The 17,999-nt window shown below is 43.9% G+C and overlaps 1 protein-coding gene across 1 annotated transcript in view; it reads right to left on the bottom strand.

The window, feature by feature from the left end:
- Nucleotides 1-6,259: 6,259 nt before the first annotated feature.
- SAXO1 (stabilizer of axonemal microtubules 1) overlaps nt 6,260-17,999 on the bottom strand; it is a 30,643-nt gene continuing 18,903 nt past the window's right edge. Inside the window, exon 4 of the mRNA XM_052645277.1 lies at nt 6,260-7,260. Within this exon, the coding sequence (XP_052501237.1) occupies nt 6,260-7,260 (1,001 nt within the window). The remainder of the gene's footprint in view (nt 7,261-17,999) is intronic.

The raw sequence follows: 17,999 nt of genomic DNA, 5'->3' as shown, positions 1-17,999 counted from the left end.
AGAATCCCAGGGACGGGGGAGCCTGGTGGGCTGCCGTCTATGGGGTCACACAGAGTCGGACACGACTGAAGCGACTTAGCAGCATCAGGGCCCAGAGGCAGGGACCCAGGCACCTGTGGCCCAGAAGTACGACTCAAAGAGGAGCCCAGCTTAGCGCTACCCTGATGCCTTTTCCAGAATCCAGAGCACATGTTCTGAAAGGTTCACAGTCTCCTAGGCTCCCCCAGGGCACCCTCAAAGTGGGGAGCGGACAAACACCTGCTCAGCCAGCCACGTGGAAACTCTGAGCTTGTCCGGCCAAAGGAAACGCCTCTGCTGGCCCCCACCCCCAGCGCGTATGCTCAGAAGGGCCTCTGTCCTCCGCTTCAAGGTCTGAGGACCAGATGTGTGCCTGGGTGATGGCCTGGCAGGTCTGAGGAGCCAGGGGGCCATTTAATCCTCAATTAGGACCTATACACACCCACCAGGCCAGCTACTTCCTCGCGACAGCTGCACCGCTAAAAAGCCCTTTGGGAGAATATGGATCTCTCGGTGCATCTTCAAGCCCTAAATGACCAGTTCGCCAAAAGAGAGCACCCCTCTGGGAAGGGTCTGTTGTGCTGATCCTATTGCCTTTGAGCAATCTGCTTCCCTCCTGCGTTACAGGTAGAAGTGTGGAAGAGGGTGGGGAGGACAGCTGCTCTGTGTACATTCCTGCAAATACTTTTAGGGCAGTGTGACTACAAATGAAAAGGTGTTTGGAGACAGAGCAGGGAGTACTGGCTCCCTCGCCACCCCCAAGCAAGGCCCTGGCCAGGACTGATGCTCCTGGTGTCAGAACTGGGCTGTGGTTTCAGCTTCAGTAAAGGGCTCTCTCTGAGCCCCCAGACCCTCCTCCATGAAACCGCTGGTGATGTCTGAAAGGGGGAAGAAGGACAGCAGCTGGGGCCGAGGATGGAGTGGGAGAACACTGTCCAAAGCCATATGCACAGCCTTGGGGAACAGCCTGGGGTTTAGAAGGTAGCGGCCCAAGATCCAGGACTCTCTTCGCTGCAAATACTAGTTGACCTGGTACTTACTCGATGCTGACTGCCCACGCTTACCTTTCAGTCCCTTCAGCGGAAGTCACCCTCCAGGTGCGCTTTCCAGTGGAGAGGACCCCAAGAAAGGCCCTTAGTCTTGCTCCACCTTCAGTGGGCTCTCTGCCCAGGCAAGTGGGGGCTGCCAACTCGAGCTCATCTCCAGCATGCCCCTCACATACACCGTTCAACTCCTTCAAGCAATAATGAAATTATAAAATACCTTAGTGAAGAAGACGGGAGGAGGGTCATCAGTGAACAAGGGTTTTCAAGGAAATGGAAGAAGACAGGAGAGAGACAGTAAAACAATGACTGACAAGTGCGGAGAGGACAAGCCCAGAATAAAAACGCCGCAGGAATGTCGGGGCTGATAAGGAGTGGGCCTGACAGGCAGAGTCTGGCAGGAGCTCAGGACCTGAAATAGCAGGAACCATAGAGAGCAGAGGGACAAATGGTGTAAAAGTGGGGACTGCTGAAAGAATCGCTGACAATGGGCCCTGCCTTCCCCAGCCTCTAGTCACTGTCTGGCCTAAGATCTTGGGGCCAAGGAGAAAAAAAGGGGGGGCCCATCTTCAAAGACATTGACTCCTGTGGAAATGCAACAAGCAGTAGATTGGAGATTCTTCAAGCTATCCTTGGTGCTGTGTTTCTATCATAATTGGGAGGCCAACTGGAAAGGGGGGGTCCTGATCTTCAAAAAATACAAGGGATGTGCCAGAGTCTTTAACCACACAGGCAGTCCTCATTGTAAGGTGAACCAGGGAATGAGAGGTGCCCTGGCCACCTAGGCTGCTGACACGAGGCTGCCCTGTGCAAAGCACAGACAGGAAGACACCATCACTGGGAGTGGCACATCCCAGTAGATGCCCCCGGTCACCATATCACAAACCAGCAGGCCACACTCACTCCACCAGAGTCTCCACACCAACTAACCCCACCACCTCCAGCCCATCAGCCTCACCTTGAGATCCCACTTTCTTCGAACAGAATAGAGCTTTCCCATCTTTGAACTTTATAGCCCCGCCTGTTTGCTTCTCCAGAGTCTCAGCCCAGAGCATACTGGATTGTGCACTGGAGCAGGTTCCCTGCTTGGCCATACTTTTCTGTTTGCATTTGATTTCTGGTCTCTAATAATTTTTCTTTTATAACATGCTGAAAGCCTTGGAAACCCTGGAATGTGGTAGGTGATTAAGCTCCCACTTCATTCCCACAAGTGAGAAAGGCATGAAATAAATTATGTGTGTGTATTTCAAGAGAAGACAATGTGTTTGAAGTCTTCCATCATCAGAGTGTGTTGAATAGGATGCTATGGGGTCTTAGAGCAGTGTGCGCACACATATGCATGGGTTTCCATAACTGTAAAAGAATCTTTTTCCAACAGTCTCTTATATGGGAGCCCAATACATAGAACTGATTACAAGAAGCTGCCACGGCAGAGCCTGGGAGGGGAATCAAGGCCCCATCAGCTCAGATCACTGTCTTTTCCTTTCTTGTGGCCCAAGCAATGTTCTTAAATGACATTTCCAGGCAGCACACTTATCAACCTCAACTCAGAACAACTAAATGAACTATAAGAAAAAAAGGAGGTATTTAAAACTATATAAAATATACAAAATTTAAAATATGAGCCATGGGACTTTCCTGGTGGTCCAATAGTTAAGAATCCACCTGCCAGTGGAGGGGACACAGGTTCTACCCCTGTTCTGGGAAGATCCCACATGCTGCAGAGCCGCTGAGCCCATGAGCCACAACTACTGAGTCTGCACTCTGAGCCCACGCTCCACAACAAGAGAAACTGCGGCAATGAGAAGCCTGAGCCTCAGACCCAGAGGACAGAGCCTGCTCGCTGCAGCTAGAGAAAGCCTGTGTGCAGCAGTGAAGCACCAATGCAGCCACAAATGAACAACTATTTTAAAAATAAGTAAATAAAACATGAGCAGCTGTCCTTACCTGCACACTTGTAAACACTGACCAATAAAATCACAGGTAGTTTCAGCAGGCAGAATTCAGCCATCGTCATCTTCATCATCACCACCATTGTTGTCAGCCTCATCTACATTTAATAAGTGAAAGATAAGCCATGCCTAAGTGATTGATATATACTCAATCATTCGATCCAAACCACAAAACCATGAGACCAGTATTATCCACATAGTAAAGAATTTGACCAAGGCCCCATAGCTAGTGGGTGACAAGGACCAAGATGCAAACTGAGGTCTGCTGGACTCTCCGCATATGCTCTTAGCCATTGCGCTCCACGAGCACCCATGAAAGCCACTTGTGTCCTTCTTTATGTATTTTATGAACTTATTTGTATTAACTACTGTCATAAGAAGGAGTGAGAGTAGGGGAGAGCCAATTCCTCAAGTCCTAGAGAGACAGATAAGGCATAGCTGCCCTGGGTGGGTCACCTAGCCTGGAGTCACCACGGAGATGATCCCAAATGTCGCAGAGAAAGGGCTTAGAGGAAATCTCTCACCCTAAGGGGACTCAGTGCTCCTAAAAGAGTCAGATCTATCGATCTTTCTTCAGTTTCTTCCCTTCCTACTCATCAGAAAAGCTTATTAGTTTTGACATTACCATCCACTCTCATATAACTATATTAAAAAGGGGGAGAGAAGGAAGGGGTGTAAAAGAATTAAAATACCTAATCTACCAAAACAGACTAGGTCTAAAATCAATGAGTCAACAGACACCAGTATAACACACACACACACACACACACTCTCTCTCACTCTCTCTCTCTCTCCGTCTCTGTCTCTCATACGGGGGCTTCCCTGGTGGCTCAGAAGGTGAAGAATCCACCTGCAATGCAGGAGACTCAGGCTTGATCCCTGGGTTGGGAAGATCCCCTGGAAAAGGGAATGGCTACCCTCTCCAGTATTCTTCCCTGGAGAATTCCATGGACAGAGGAGTCTGGCAGGCTACAGTCCACGGGGTCTCAAAGAGACACGACTGAGCGATTTTCACTTTCATACTAATATATTAGTATATATACTATGGACTTCCCTGGTGGCTCAATGGTAAAGAATATGTCTGCCAAGAAGGAGATGCAAGTTCAGTTCCTAGGTTGGGAAGATCCTCTAGAGGACGAAATGGAAATTCACTCCAGTATTTTTGTCTGGGAAATCCCACGGACAGAAGAGCCTGGCGGGTTACAGCCCATGGGGTCACAAGAGAGTCGGACACAACTTAGCAACTAAAACAACATTATTAAGGAATTTGAGGGAAAATATTAGCAGAAACAGATCCAATTATTTACAGTTGTTCCCTGGGGAAGTTATAATAGAGACTAAGGGGTGGCTGCTAAAGAGAGTGCTGCCGTTTTATAAGCATTTTAATACCATTTAGTTTTTCAAATCAAATGCCAATATTCCTTTGATCTGTGAAAAATGATGAAACAAAAATAATAAAACCTACCCTCCTAAGTGGCCTCCTTTAGCTTAATGGCCTCCAGAAAGGAGTTCAGACAGAGACAGTACAATTTGATGTGGTTGGTGGAGCCATGAGATCTGAGTCACTGCAGATGGGAGGTGCCTGGTGTTGAGTCAAGAGCCCTGGATCTTGAAACAGAAGACCTGGGTTCCAGTCTTGGCCTTGGTGCTCCAAGCTCTGTGGCCTTAGGCAAGGTGCATCGTTTCTCCGAGCTTCTTTATCCCATAAGGGCAGTCATCCACACCTGATACAGCCAAGAGGATTAAATGCCATAAATCCCAATCCAGTGACGCAAACTAACCTCATGGTAAGAAGACAATGAGTGGGGACCTGAAAATCTGGGCCAGGGAGGCGAGAGCCATGGAAAGACAGACTTGAATAAGAGATACAGGCTTCTTGCCCGTGAACCAGGCACTGAACTGGTTCCTCTCCCCTCCATGCTGTTCCCCAGTTCTCTGATACCATGGAGTATATTTTAGGATTCTACAGACTCAAAAGAGAGGCAGATAACCCAAGCGTCAATCTGCATCCCCCTGGATGAGGCTCACACAGACCTTGAACCCATCTGATCCTTGCCTGGACCATCTTGAACAAAGTCCCTCCTTGATTCTTCCTAATTAAAAAAAAAAAAAAATCTCCAAATTACTTAACCCTAGGATCAAACCTTAGGCCCCAACGAGGAACCTCCAACCCTTTCTCCATTATCACTATGTCACACTTTGTGAGAGGCCTGGTCATAGCTGTCATTTTAGGACAAGCGGGTCCAGGCTTCCCAGGAATCAGCCCAATGTGCGGCCATTTTTTCCAGGTTCTGAGCACTTAGGAGAGCTCATAGCTTAAGGGCCAGCTGCCAACTGCCTGGTTGCCAAGGGCTCCCTTTCTCCCCGCCGCCACCCCCGCTCCCCGGACTCAGAGCCTGCACTGGTTTGGGAATGAGAGAGGTCTGGCAGTCCACGCTTTCCTAGCACTGCCATAGAACCTTGTCCTTTCCCGCCATCTGTCTCTCTTTTGAGTCTGTAGAACCCTAAAATATACTCCATGGTAGCAGAGAACTGGGGAACAGCGTGGAGCGGAGAGGAAACTTCAGTTCAGTGCCCAGTTCATGGGCAAGACTCACGACAAGACTCATACCCCATCAGACAACACTGCTCTTACTGGTATGTCATGATGCAAAGAGGTAGAAAGATGCCCTGTGAAGCAGCCCTGGGCAGAGAGGCCCCAAAACAAGACTCCAGATCAGGCCTGAGGCACCCCTACCAGGATGAGGAGACAACAAGAGACTTAGGCTGAAATCTCCCCAGAGGTCGCAAGAAACACGGCCTGCTCTCTGCGTAGACAGCACATGGCGTGAACACACAGACCTGCAGATTCAAACCCCCCAAAATGAAGTTTATTCTTTGGCACTTCATGCTTGGCAAGGGATGATCATGATGTCAATTTACACAATGATTAAACTAGTAAAATACATCTGGATGGGAAGGAAACCTCAGAGACCAGCTTTGATTCCACGAGCACAAGGTAAAGGGCCCAAGATGGGGAAACAGCAGAGGGAGGGTTAGGGGACTGATTAGCCAGTGATTAAATGTCATTTTTCTTGAGTCAAGTGATTCTTGTTTTATTCAAGTGTCCAGGAAACAACGATGAAATTTTTTTTTTTTTCATTTTTGGGGAATTCTTTTTTTTTTTTTCCTCTTTTGGTCCAATGAATAGCTCAACCATATGGTTTTATAAGTATTGCGCAATTCCTAAATTACAGCCTTTAAAAATCAGGCTGACACTGTCAACTCCTGCTGGTTGGGATTTTCTGAATCACCTACAGAAAAACGGCTGCTCCGCCGAGAGCCTGTCTGAGAAACGGGCCGGTATATTCTGTGCCCCAAAGCATCTATTTCCTCAAAGATGTAGCCAGGAGGCTCAGGGTATGAAGCCAGGCACCTACTCATTTCCTTAGGAGTAAAGCTGATGGTGTATGTGGTCTGGCCCTCCACAGGGATATTTCCTCGGGGCCCAGACCAGACGGGCTTGCAGCTTTTGGTCATCATGGGCAGGTGGGGCACATAGTGGGTTCGTGTGGTGGTCAGGCAGTCCAAGGGCTCAGTGGGAAGGTTCAGCTGGGGGATGGGCTTGACTGGCTCTGTCCGCGTGCTGGCCCACTGCTTGTAGTCCTCTTTGGTCGTGGTGGAGCCTTCAAAGCGGCCACCCTTCTTGACCGAGAGCACAGGTCGGCAGGACTCAGCTGGGGCACCCTTAGGGTACGTGTAGTGGGCTTGCACAGTTGTCAAAAGGTCCATCTTCTCTTCAGGAGGGACATACATGGCAGGAGGTTTGGAGAACACCTGGGGCGTCGGCCAGGCTTGGTACTTATCTCGAAACTCAGTGGTGTTGGAAAATGGCGTGTCGAGCCCACAAGGCCTGGCAGGTTTCAAGCTCTTGGCTGGCTCCCCCATCAGACCCCGGTATGACTCTTTGTGGGTGGTGAGGCTTTCAAAGGGGATTTCACAGGGTCTGAACTTCTCTGACTCATGCACAAAGCGCTTCTCCAAGGGGTGGGGCACATAGCTCATCTTGTAGTTTGTCAGATCCTCCAGGGGGATGTTACAGAGCTTGGGCACAGCTGGAGGCTTACAGCTCCTGGTGTTCACCAGGCCCTTCATGGAATAGTCGTCCTGCTGTGTGGTGCGACTATCAAACTTGGTTGATGCCGGCCGGTAGTGGTGAGGTGGACGAAGCAGCTCTCGTCTTGGTTGGTTCCAGGGTAAATAGTCAGCTGAAAATAAAGCAGAAGCGGTGATTATTCATAAATCCCATCACTCAACCTGCATGTATTCCCAGAAGCCACAAGCCAGTCTTCAGGGAGATGTTTCAGGAGACAGAGGAAAACCAGACTAGATCCCTGCCACCACCTCAACCAAGGGTTTGATGTTTCAGCTTTGTGGTATTTGCAGATTATTGTGCAGCAGAAGGCTTCCCAAGTGGTGCTAGTGGTAAAGAACCCGCCTGCCAATGCAGAAGATGTAAGAGGTGCAGGTTCGCTCCCTGGGTCAGGAAGGTCTCCTGGAGGAGGGCAAGGCAGCCCACTCCACTATTCTTGCCTGGAGAATCCCCATGGACAGAGGAGCCTGGTGGGCTACAGTCCATGGGATCACAAAGAGTCAGACACGACTGAAGTGACTTAGCACGCACACACATGCAGAAGAGACTAATTTATAGGAGTCTCATCACACCCACAGTGCTGCATGTGGGGACTGTAGAGGGTCCAGGGCCATGAGTGGACCCATGGAATGGACTCCAACAGAGGAGTCCAACTGCTGGTTTTCCCTTATCCAAGAACAGTTCCATTCCTCTAAGGGAAGGTGCCCTCTGTGAATCAGCAAAGAGTGACTGGGCCACCAGCCAGACCTGCTAGGCCTCCTGGTCATCCATGAGGCAATTGCCATTATGTTGCTATCATCACACATACACTCCACATACATCAAATATGGCACTCCAGGGGAATAAGGGGCACTGCGCTGGCTAACCAATTCTGAATCCACAGGGAATTCTCTTGCCTACAACTTTACAAAGAGAACAAAAGTAGTCTTTGAGGTATATAGCCAATACCAGTGGAGTCCACAGGCACACTTTTTTTAAACAGCTTTCTTGAGGTATAATTCGTATAAATGTAAATGTACCATTTATATTTATAGAAATATAAATATAAAATGCACCATCTTACACACATAATAATTTCTACAGAGTTGTGCAACAATTTATAATCAAAATCTAGTTATGCTGAATCCCTTGCTGTACCACATAAATTAACAAAACATCGTAAATCAACTATACTTTAATAAAAAAAATTTTTTTAATCTAGTTATGGAACATTTCCATCACCACCCTAAAAATCTAATCAAGCCAATTTGCAATCTTCATTCTCATCCCTGGGCAATAATTAATCATTTCTTGGTCACTCTAAATGTGCCTTTTCTGGACATTTTCTATAAATGGAATTGCACAATATATAGTGTTTTGTATTGGCTTCCTCCACTAAGCATAATGTAAAGGAAGTTCATCCCTGTCATAGCATGCACCAGTTGACTCCCTTTTATTGTTGAATAGTATTAGAGTAAATTTTGTTTATCCATTCTTCATTTGATGGGCATTTGGATTGTTGTCATCATTTCGTTGTTATGAAAATTTCTGCTAGGAACATTTATAGACAAGTGTTTGTGAGGCTACATCTTTTCATTTTCCTTAGGTAGATACCAAGAAGCAAAATTGCTAGGCTATATGTTTAATTTATGTTTAACTTTTCCACATACCGCAAACTTTTCCAAAGTGGTGCGTGTCACTTCACATTCCCACCAAGCAATGTATGAAAGTTCTCATTTCTCCACATCAACACTTGTTATTACGATTTGTTTTTTAATTATAGGCATTCTATAGTGGGTGTTTTAGTGGTATCTCATTGTATTTTAATTTACTTTGCCCTAATGATTAAAATTTTTGAGTATCTGTGTATGTGCTTCTTTTTGACTGTATAGAGCTTCTCCATCTTTTGCTGCAGAGAATATAATCAATCTGATTTAGGTGTTGAACATCTGGTGATGTCCATGTGTAGAGTCTTCTCCTGTGTTGTTGGAAGAAGGTGTTTGCTATGACCAGTGCATTTTCTTGGCAAAACTCTATTAGTCTTTGCCCTGCTTCATTCCACATTTCAAGGCCAAATTTGCCTGTTACTCCAGGTGTTTCTTGACTCCCTACTTTTGCTTTCCAGTCCCCTATAATGAAAAGGACATCTTTTTTGGGTGTTCTAAAAGGTCTTGTAGGTCTTCATAGAACCGTTCAACTTCAGCTTCTTCAGCATTACTGGTTGGGGCATAGACTTGGATTACTGTGATACTGAATGGTTTGCCTTGGAAATGAATAGAGATCATTCTGTCGTTTTTGAGATTGCATCCAAGTACCACGTTTCGGACTCTTCTGTTGACCATGATGGCTACTCCATTTCTTCTGAGGAATTCCTGCCTGCAGTAGTAGATATAATGCTCATATGAGTTAAATTCAACCATTCCAGTCGGTTTTAGTTCGCTGATTCCTAGAATGTCGACGTTCACCCTTGCCATCTCCTGTTTGACCACTTCCAATTTTCCTTGATTCATGGACCTGACGTTCCAGGTTCCTATGCAATATTGCTCTTTACAGCATGGGACATCACCAGATGGTCAACACCGAAATCAGATTGATTATATTCTCTGCAGCAAAAGATGGAGAAGCTCTATACAGTCAACAAAAATGAGACCAGGAGCTGACTATGGCTCAGATCATGAACTCCTTATTACCAAATTCAGACTCAAATTGAAGAAAGCAGGGAAAACCGCTAGACCATTCAGGTATGACCTAAATCAAATTCCTTACGATTATACAGTGCAAGTGAGAAATAGATTTAAGGGCCTAGATCTGATAGATAGAGTGCCTGATGAACTATGGAATGAGGTTCGTGACATTGTACAGGAGACAGGGATTAAGACCATCCCCATGGAAAAGAAATGCAAAAAAGCAAAATGGCTGTCTGGGGAAGCCTTACAAATAGCTGTGAAAAGAAGAGAAGCGAAAAGCCAAGGAGAAAAGGAAAGATATAAGCATCTGAATGCAGAGTTCCAAAGAATAGCAAGAAGAGATAAGAAAGCCTTCTTCAGCGATCAATGCAAAGAAATAGAGGAAAACAACAGAATGGGAAAGACTAGAGATCTCTTCAAAAAAATTAGAGATACTAAGGGAACATTTCATGCAAAGATGGGCTCGATAAAGGACGGAAATGGTATGGACCTAACAGAAGCAGAAGATATTAAGAAGAGGTGGCAAGAATACACAGAACAACTGTACAAAAAAGCTCTTCACAACCTGGATAATCACAATGGTGTGATCACTCATCTAGAGCCAGACATCCTGGAATGTGAAGTCAAGTGGGCCTTAGAAAGCATCACTAAGAACAAAGCTAGTGGAGGTGATGGAATTCTAGTTGAGCTATTTCAAATCCTGAAAGATGATGCTGTGAAAGTGCTGCACTCAATATGCCAGCAAATTGGGAAAACTCAGCAGTGGCCACAGGACTGGAAAAGGTCAGTTTTCATTCCAATCCCAGAGAAAGGCAATGCCAAAGAATGCTCAAACTACCGAACAATTGCACTCATCTCACATGCTAGTAAAGTAATGCTCAAAATTCTCCAAGCCAAGCTTTAGCAATACGTGAACCGTGAACTTCCTGATGTTCAAGCTGGTTTTAGAAAAGTCAGAGGAACCAGAAATCAAATTGCCAACCTTCACTGGATCATGGAAAAAGCAAGAGAGTTCCAGAAAAACATCTACTTCTGCTTTATTGACTATGCCAAAGCCTTTGACTGTGTGGATCACAATAAACTGTGGAAAATTCTGAAACAGATGGGAATAACAGACCACCTGACTGCCTCTTGAGAAATCTGTATGCAGGTCAGGAAGCAACCGTTAGAACTGGACATGGAACAACAGACTGGTTCCAAATAGGAAAAGCAGTACGTCAAGGCTGTATATTCTCACCCTGCTTATTTAACTTATATGCAGAGTACATCACGAGAAACGCTGGGCTGGAAGAAGCACAAGCTGGAATCAAGATTGTCGGAAGAAATATCAATAACCTCAGATATGCAGATGACACCACCCTTATGGCAGAAAGTGAAGAGGAACTAAAAAGCCTCTTGATGAAACTAAAAAGGGAGAGTGAAAAGTTGGCTTAAAGCTCAACATTCAGAAAACGAAGATCATGGCATCCGGTCCCATCACTCCATGGGGAAACAGTGTCAGACTTTATTTGGGGGGGTTCCAAAATCACTGCAGATGGTGACTGCAGCCGTGAAATTAAAAGACGCTTAACTCCTTGGAAGAAAAGTTATGACCAACCTACGTAGCATATTAAAAAGCAGAGACATTACTTGCCTGACTAAGGTCCATGTAGTCAAGGCTATGGTTTTTCCTGTGGTCATGTATGGATGTGAGAGTTGAACTGTGAAGAAGGCTGAGCGCCGAAGAATTGATGCTTTTGAACTGTGGTGTTGGAGAAGACTCTTGAGAGTCCCTTGGACTTCAAGGAGATCCAACCAGTCCATTCTGAATGAGATCAGCCCTGGGATTTCTTTGGAAGGAATGATGCTAAAGCTGAAACTCCAGTACTTTGGGCACCTCATGCGAAGAGTTGACTCATTGGAAAAGACTCTGATGCTGGGAGGGATTGGGGGCAGGGGAAGAAGGGGATGACAGAGTTTGAGATGTCTGGATGGCATCACTGACTCGATGGACGCAAGTCTGAGTGAACTCTGGGAGTTGGTGATGGACAGGGAGGCCTGGCGTGCTGCGATTCATGGGGTCGCAAAGAGTCGGACACGACTGAGCAACTGAACGGAACTGAACTGTTTGTGCTTGTTAGCCACTCATTTGTCTTTTTGGTAAAATATCTACCCAAATCTTTTGTCCATTTTTTAATACAGTTGTTTGTCTTATTTTTGAGTTATGAGTTATTTTTGTATTCTAGACTACAAATCCAATGCCAGATAAGCGATTTGTAAATATTTTTTCCCAGTCTGTCACTTATCTTTTCGTTTTCTCGCTAGTATCTTTTAAAACACATGGAGATTTTGAATTTTTATAAAATTTACTTTTTTTCCCTATGTCTTAGTTTAAAAGATTTAAATTTTTAGCTCTTACATTTAGATCTCTGATCCTTTTTGAGTTAAATTTTTAGTATGGTGTGAAGTAAGGTCTAAGTTCATGTTTCTGCAAGTGGATATCGAATTATCTCAGCACCATTTGTGAAAAAGACAAATTTTCAGCTACTTTGGTTTGACTTTCATAAATAAAATTTAGAATCATACCATGCCAATTTCTGCAACAACAAAAAACCTGCTGAAATTTTAATAGGAATAGCACTGAATCTATAAATAAATTTGGGTGGAACTGCACCTTAAACTGCATTGAATCTTCAATCTACAAACATGGATTCTCACTACGTATTTTGATACTATTTCTCATTCTACAAGGCTACCATTACCCTGATAACCAGATAACCAAAACCAGACAAAGCGAAAGAGAAAGTAAAGTCGCTCAGTCATGTCTGACTCTTTGCGACCCCATGGACTGTAGCCTACCAGGCTCCTCTGTCCATGGGATTTTCCAAGCAATAGTACTGGAGTGGATTGCCATTTGCCAAAAAGGAAATTACAGTGATACCAATATCACTGATAAACATAGATGCTAAAATCCTCAACAAAATACTAGCAAACAGAATCCAACAACCCAGTAAAAGGATCATATACCATGATCAAGTGAGGTTTATCCCAGGGATGCAATGCATATACTGATACTTCAGTATATGAAAACCAATCAATGTGATATACCACATTAACAAACTAAAGGATAAAAACCATATGATAATCTCAATCAATGTAGAAAAAATTTTCAACAAAATTAAACCAATTTATGATTAAAAAAAAGAAAAACTTTCCAGAAAGTAGGCATGGGGGAACCTATTCTCAATATAATAAAGGCCAGATACAACAAACCCACAGCAAACATTATTCTCAATTTTTGAAAAACTGAAAGCATTTCTTTAACATCAGGAACAAGATGAGGGTGCCCACTCTCACCACTATTATTCAACATAGTTTTGGAAATTCTATCCACAGCAACCAAAGAAAAAGAAATAAAGGGAATCCAAACTGGAAAAGAAGAGGTAAAATGCTCACTGTTTGCAGATGACATGATACTACACATAGAAAATCCTAAAGATGCCACCAGAAAACTACTAGATCTATTTCAATAAAAAATTTAGTAAAGTCACAAAACACAAAATAAATACACAGAAATCTCTTGCATACTTATACACTAACAACAACAAAATCAGAAAGAGAAGTTAAGGAAACAATCCCATTTATCACTGCAACAAAAAAAGTAAAATACCTAGGAATAAACCTACCTAAGACAAAAGAGCTATTTACAGAAAACTATAGACACTGATGAGAGAAATCAAAGATGACAAAAACAGCGGAGAGAGACACCATGTTCTTAGACTGGAAAAATCAATACTGTGAAAATGACTATACTACCCACAGCAAATTACGGATTCAGTGCAATCCCTATCAAAATTACCAGTGGTATTTTTCACAGAGCTGGGACAAAAAAATTTATAATTTGTACGGAAACACAGAAGACCACAAACAGCCAAAACAATCTTGAGAAAGAAAAATGGAGCTGGAAGAATCAGGCTCCCGGACTTCAGACTGTGGTTATTGCTTAGTTTCTAAGTCATATCCAAATCTTTGTGATGCCACGGATTGCAGGCTTTTCTGTCCATAGGATTTTCCAGGCAAGAATACTGGAGTTGGTTGCCATGCCCTCCTCCAGGGGATCTTCCCAACCCAAGGATCAAACTCATGTCTCTTATGTCTCCTGCATTGGCAGGAGGGTTCTTTACCAATAGAGCCACCTAGGAAGCCTTCAGACTATACTACAAAGCTACAGTAATCACTATAGTATGGTATTGGCAGTTTTTTCTTTTTAATTGATCTTACTTTTAGGCCTAAATTCCTGAGCTACCCTCTATCACAGCATAGTTTAGTAACCTGCCTCTGATTAACCAGAAGTTATACGTAAGCACCCTCCTCCTAATGGCTCAGACGATAAAGAGTCCACCTGCAATGTGGGAGACCTGAGTTCAGTCCCTGGGTGGGAAAGATCCCCTGGAGGAGGGCATGGCAACCCACTCTGGTATTCTTGCCTAGAGAATTCCCATGGACAGAGGATCCTAGTGGGCTACAGTCCATGAGATCACAGACTTGGACACGAAAGAGTGACTAAGCACACATACTTAGGCACCTTAAGCCACTAAGGTTTTCACCATTTGCTAATGAATCTGTGTGTGAGTTGGAGAATATAGTCAAAGATTGTACAGTTTGCAACTTTTTCCCAGCTTTTATTTTCTGCCAGGCTGTTTCATATCTCCTCTGCATATGCACCAGGCATCATGTTCAGCCAGGAAAGATGAGTGAATAACTAGACCCTTCCTCTGATCTCTTGAGCCTTCACACGGCCTTGCCCATATGCACAGTCTTCCAGACCATCAGGAATATGTATGAGCTTATCAAGGCCCACCTCTGAGTCTGTCTCATTCTGAGTCTCTGGTAAATTTCTGACTGATCTACTGGTCTGTTGCTTGTTTCAAGTAGTACTGCAACCTCAAACTAACCGCAGAAGCTGTCTTCCCTAATTTTTTTGCCATTAATGTCACTATTGTTTTCACTGAATTGCCTGAGTACGCACTTTTCTCCAATCAGCCCCCACTGGCAGCAAAGTTGCTGGTTTTCGCAGCCTAGCCTGCCCAAAGCAGAACTACCACACAGATGGAACTTGAGGGAGGGGTGATGGAAGCAGCCCCAGGATAAAACACCACACACTCCCACTGTTCATAACATGGTTTAGTAGTTTTTCTTGAATAAATGGTTCTCAATTTGTTGTACCCCTTGGGTTGAGTTCCTGAACCCTAAAATTGTTGGTTTTTACTGTTTCGTCCAGTTTTATTGTTGCTTTTTTGGGGAGAGAATTTGTCAAGTTCCTCACTCTGCCATGCTGTAAGTCCTGACATCCCCACCCCCAGGCACACTCTTAAGCTTATTTCAGGCTAATAATACTACCAACTATTTATTTTAAATTGGCTTCATTTTAATTGAAAATCTAATCTTTCTCCAAGAGCTATTAATGGCTCTATCAGCATCTTGAAAGCATTAGGAGGCCTTAGAGGGAACCATCTTGCTGAATATAAACCACATGTTTCCCCCCCTCAGACTTCAAGCCTCACTGAAATGAGGGTATCTACCTGTAGATGCCTATACACTGCCTCAAGGTACATGGGAGTGGGTAGGACAGGGTTTTCTGGCCCTCTCCTGTGATGGATGAAGTGTTAAGAAAACAGGTTCCTAAACTGAGAGTTGCCTCATATGATTTCTGATACCCAACAATACAGTGGAAACCACATTATTATCCAACCTCCTAACTTCCTCCACCCAGCGTATATTACAAAAAAACCTCAGAATTCCACATGACAAACTATTCACATGCCTGAAAAGCCATCAATAAAAGCCCTTCAGGGCCAGGGTGTCATGTGCATAATTGGCAAGAACCTCTTTAAAAGGGATTCCATTCAATAATGTGTCTTAAAAAAAAAAAAGAAAGAAAGAAAAGAAAAGCTAAACCTAAAGCTGAGCATCAAGTAATTACATTCTCAATCTTTCCAATTGCACAGTGTTTTGAAAATGTTAAAATTACAACCAAATGCTGCTGGAGCAAATTTTACTAGTGGTTTTCTGGAGGCCAGTAAAGGCACTGGCCATAGAGCAGTAAGAGAAAAGTCTGCATATTTTTCCTATGCAACAATAGCAAGCAGAGCATATAGACAGAATAGAGATGCACCCATTGAAATACATCTATTTAATTGCCTTGATCTTTGGTTTCTACCCCACCTTCCCTTTGGAAGGAGAATCAATGTATAGACAGAAAATCATAAACACTGCTGCAGAAGACTTATTAAGGCAATACTATTTCCATAAGAGAAACAAGTCATCACATGAGCGATCAGCCAACAGATAAGGCAAGGATGTGGCCCCTCAAATATGCATGAGGCTGTGCAGGAGGCAAAGAGCAAATGTCCCGGGTCTTCCCCAGGCTTCACTCCTGCCCTTGGCTGGCACCCACCGAGAAACAGACCTGGTGGGAATATGTGCAACTGGAATGCCAAACCATGTCACCGTGAGCCCTTGTAAACAGAGATCTAGAACTATTCGTTCACTTATTACCTCACTAAACACATCTTCACCGCAGCATCCCCTGTGCTAAAAGCGGAAAATAAATGTTTGGCATTTAAGGCCAAGTTTTGGAAGCCACTATATCCTAGAGGAGTAATGGAAAAAATTAACCAGAGATTATATGATACGGTAAGTATTATTCAAAAAACTACGTTACACATAGGTTACAACTGACACCGAATGACAGATGTTTTCTTTGACTACAAACTGAATTGATTTTAAACCTGAATTTCAGAGGAGAACTGTGAAACCTACCCTCAGGTACAGATGGAGCCAGAATAAACCCAAAAGGTCTAAGCATGCCTGGTTCAGAACAGTCCTACTGCTACTTCATTAAGCCTGGGTAAGTACACGTTTGGTAGGAATGTAAATTGGTGCAGCCACTATGAAGAACAGTATGGAGGTTCCTTTAAAAAACTGAAAACAGGGCTTCCCTGGTGGCTCAGTGGTAAAGAATCCACCAGCCAATGCAAGAGACATGGGTGCGATCCCTGATCTGGGAAGATCCCACATGCCTCTGAGCAACTAAGACTGTGTGCCAACATCACTGAGCCTGTGCTCTGGAGCCTGACAGCTCCTGAAGCAGCTCCTGAAGCCCAAGGGCCTAGAGCCTGTGTTCCACAACAAGAGAAGCCGCTGCAATTAGAAGCCCACACACTCAACTGGAGAGCAGCCCCTGCCTGCTGAAGCTGGAGAAAAGCCTGCACAGCAGTGAAGACCCAGAACAGTCATACATAAATAAATTAAATTACTTTTTAAAAAAAGAATGAGAACAAATCTTTTGGGGAAAAAAAAAAAATGAAAAACAGAGCTACCATTTGATCCAGCAATCTCACTACTGGGCATATCCTCTGGAAAAAAAAAAAAAAACAATTTGAAAAGATACATGCACCCTCAGTGTTCACTGCAACACTGTTTACAATAACCAGGTCATGGAAGCAACCTAAATGTCCATCAACAGAGGAGTGGATAAAGATGACATGGTACATGTATACAGTGGAGTATTACTCAGCCATGAAAAGGAACAAAAGCATGCCAACTGCAGCAACACGGATGGACCCAGAGATTATCACACTAAGTGAAGAAAGTCAGACAAATACTATATGATATCACTTATATGTGGAATCTAAAGAAAGTGTACAAATCAACTCATCTATAAAATAGAAATAGAATTACAAATATAGAAAAACTTGTTACCGGGGGGCAGAGGGAAGGAATAAACTGGAGTATTGGGATTGACATATACACACTATTATACATAAAACAGATAACAAAGAAGGACCTACTTTATAGCACAGGGAACTCTACTCAATACTCTGTAATGGCTTATATGGGAAAAGAATCTAAAAAAGAGTGGAGTCGATATATAGCTGATTCACTTTGCTATACAGCAGAAACTAATACAACAGTGTAAATCAACCGTACTTCAATTTAAAAAAAAATTTAAGTGTGTCAGCAGACAAATTTCTGGTACCTATTATAACTGCTTTATAAAAAAGAAAATAGGGTTTTCTCAACACTAACTTTCTCAGTAAGGCAAAGTCAGCCATGACTCAGTTTTAGCAGTAGAATACTATCCTCTGGTTTGCAGAGGGTAATTTGAGATGTAAATGTTTAGAGAAGGGGAAGAATATGGCAGATT

Source organism: Budorcas taxicolor, chromosome 8 (genome assembly GCF_023091745.1).
Source record: "Budorcas taxicolor isolate Tak-1 chromosome 8, Takin1.1, whole genome shotgun sequence".
Taxonomy (NCBI): Eukaryota; Metazoa; Chordata; class Mammalia; order Artiodactyla; family Bovidae; genus Budorcas; species Budorcas taxicolor.
The sequence above is the reverse complement of the archived record's forward strand: the minus strand, read 5'-3'. Positions and strand labels throughout refer to the sequence as shown.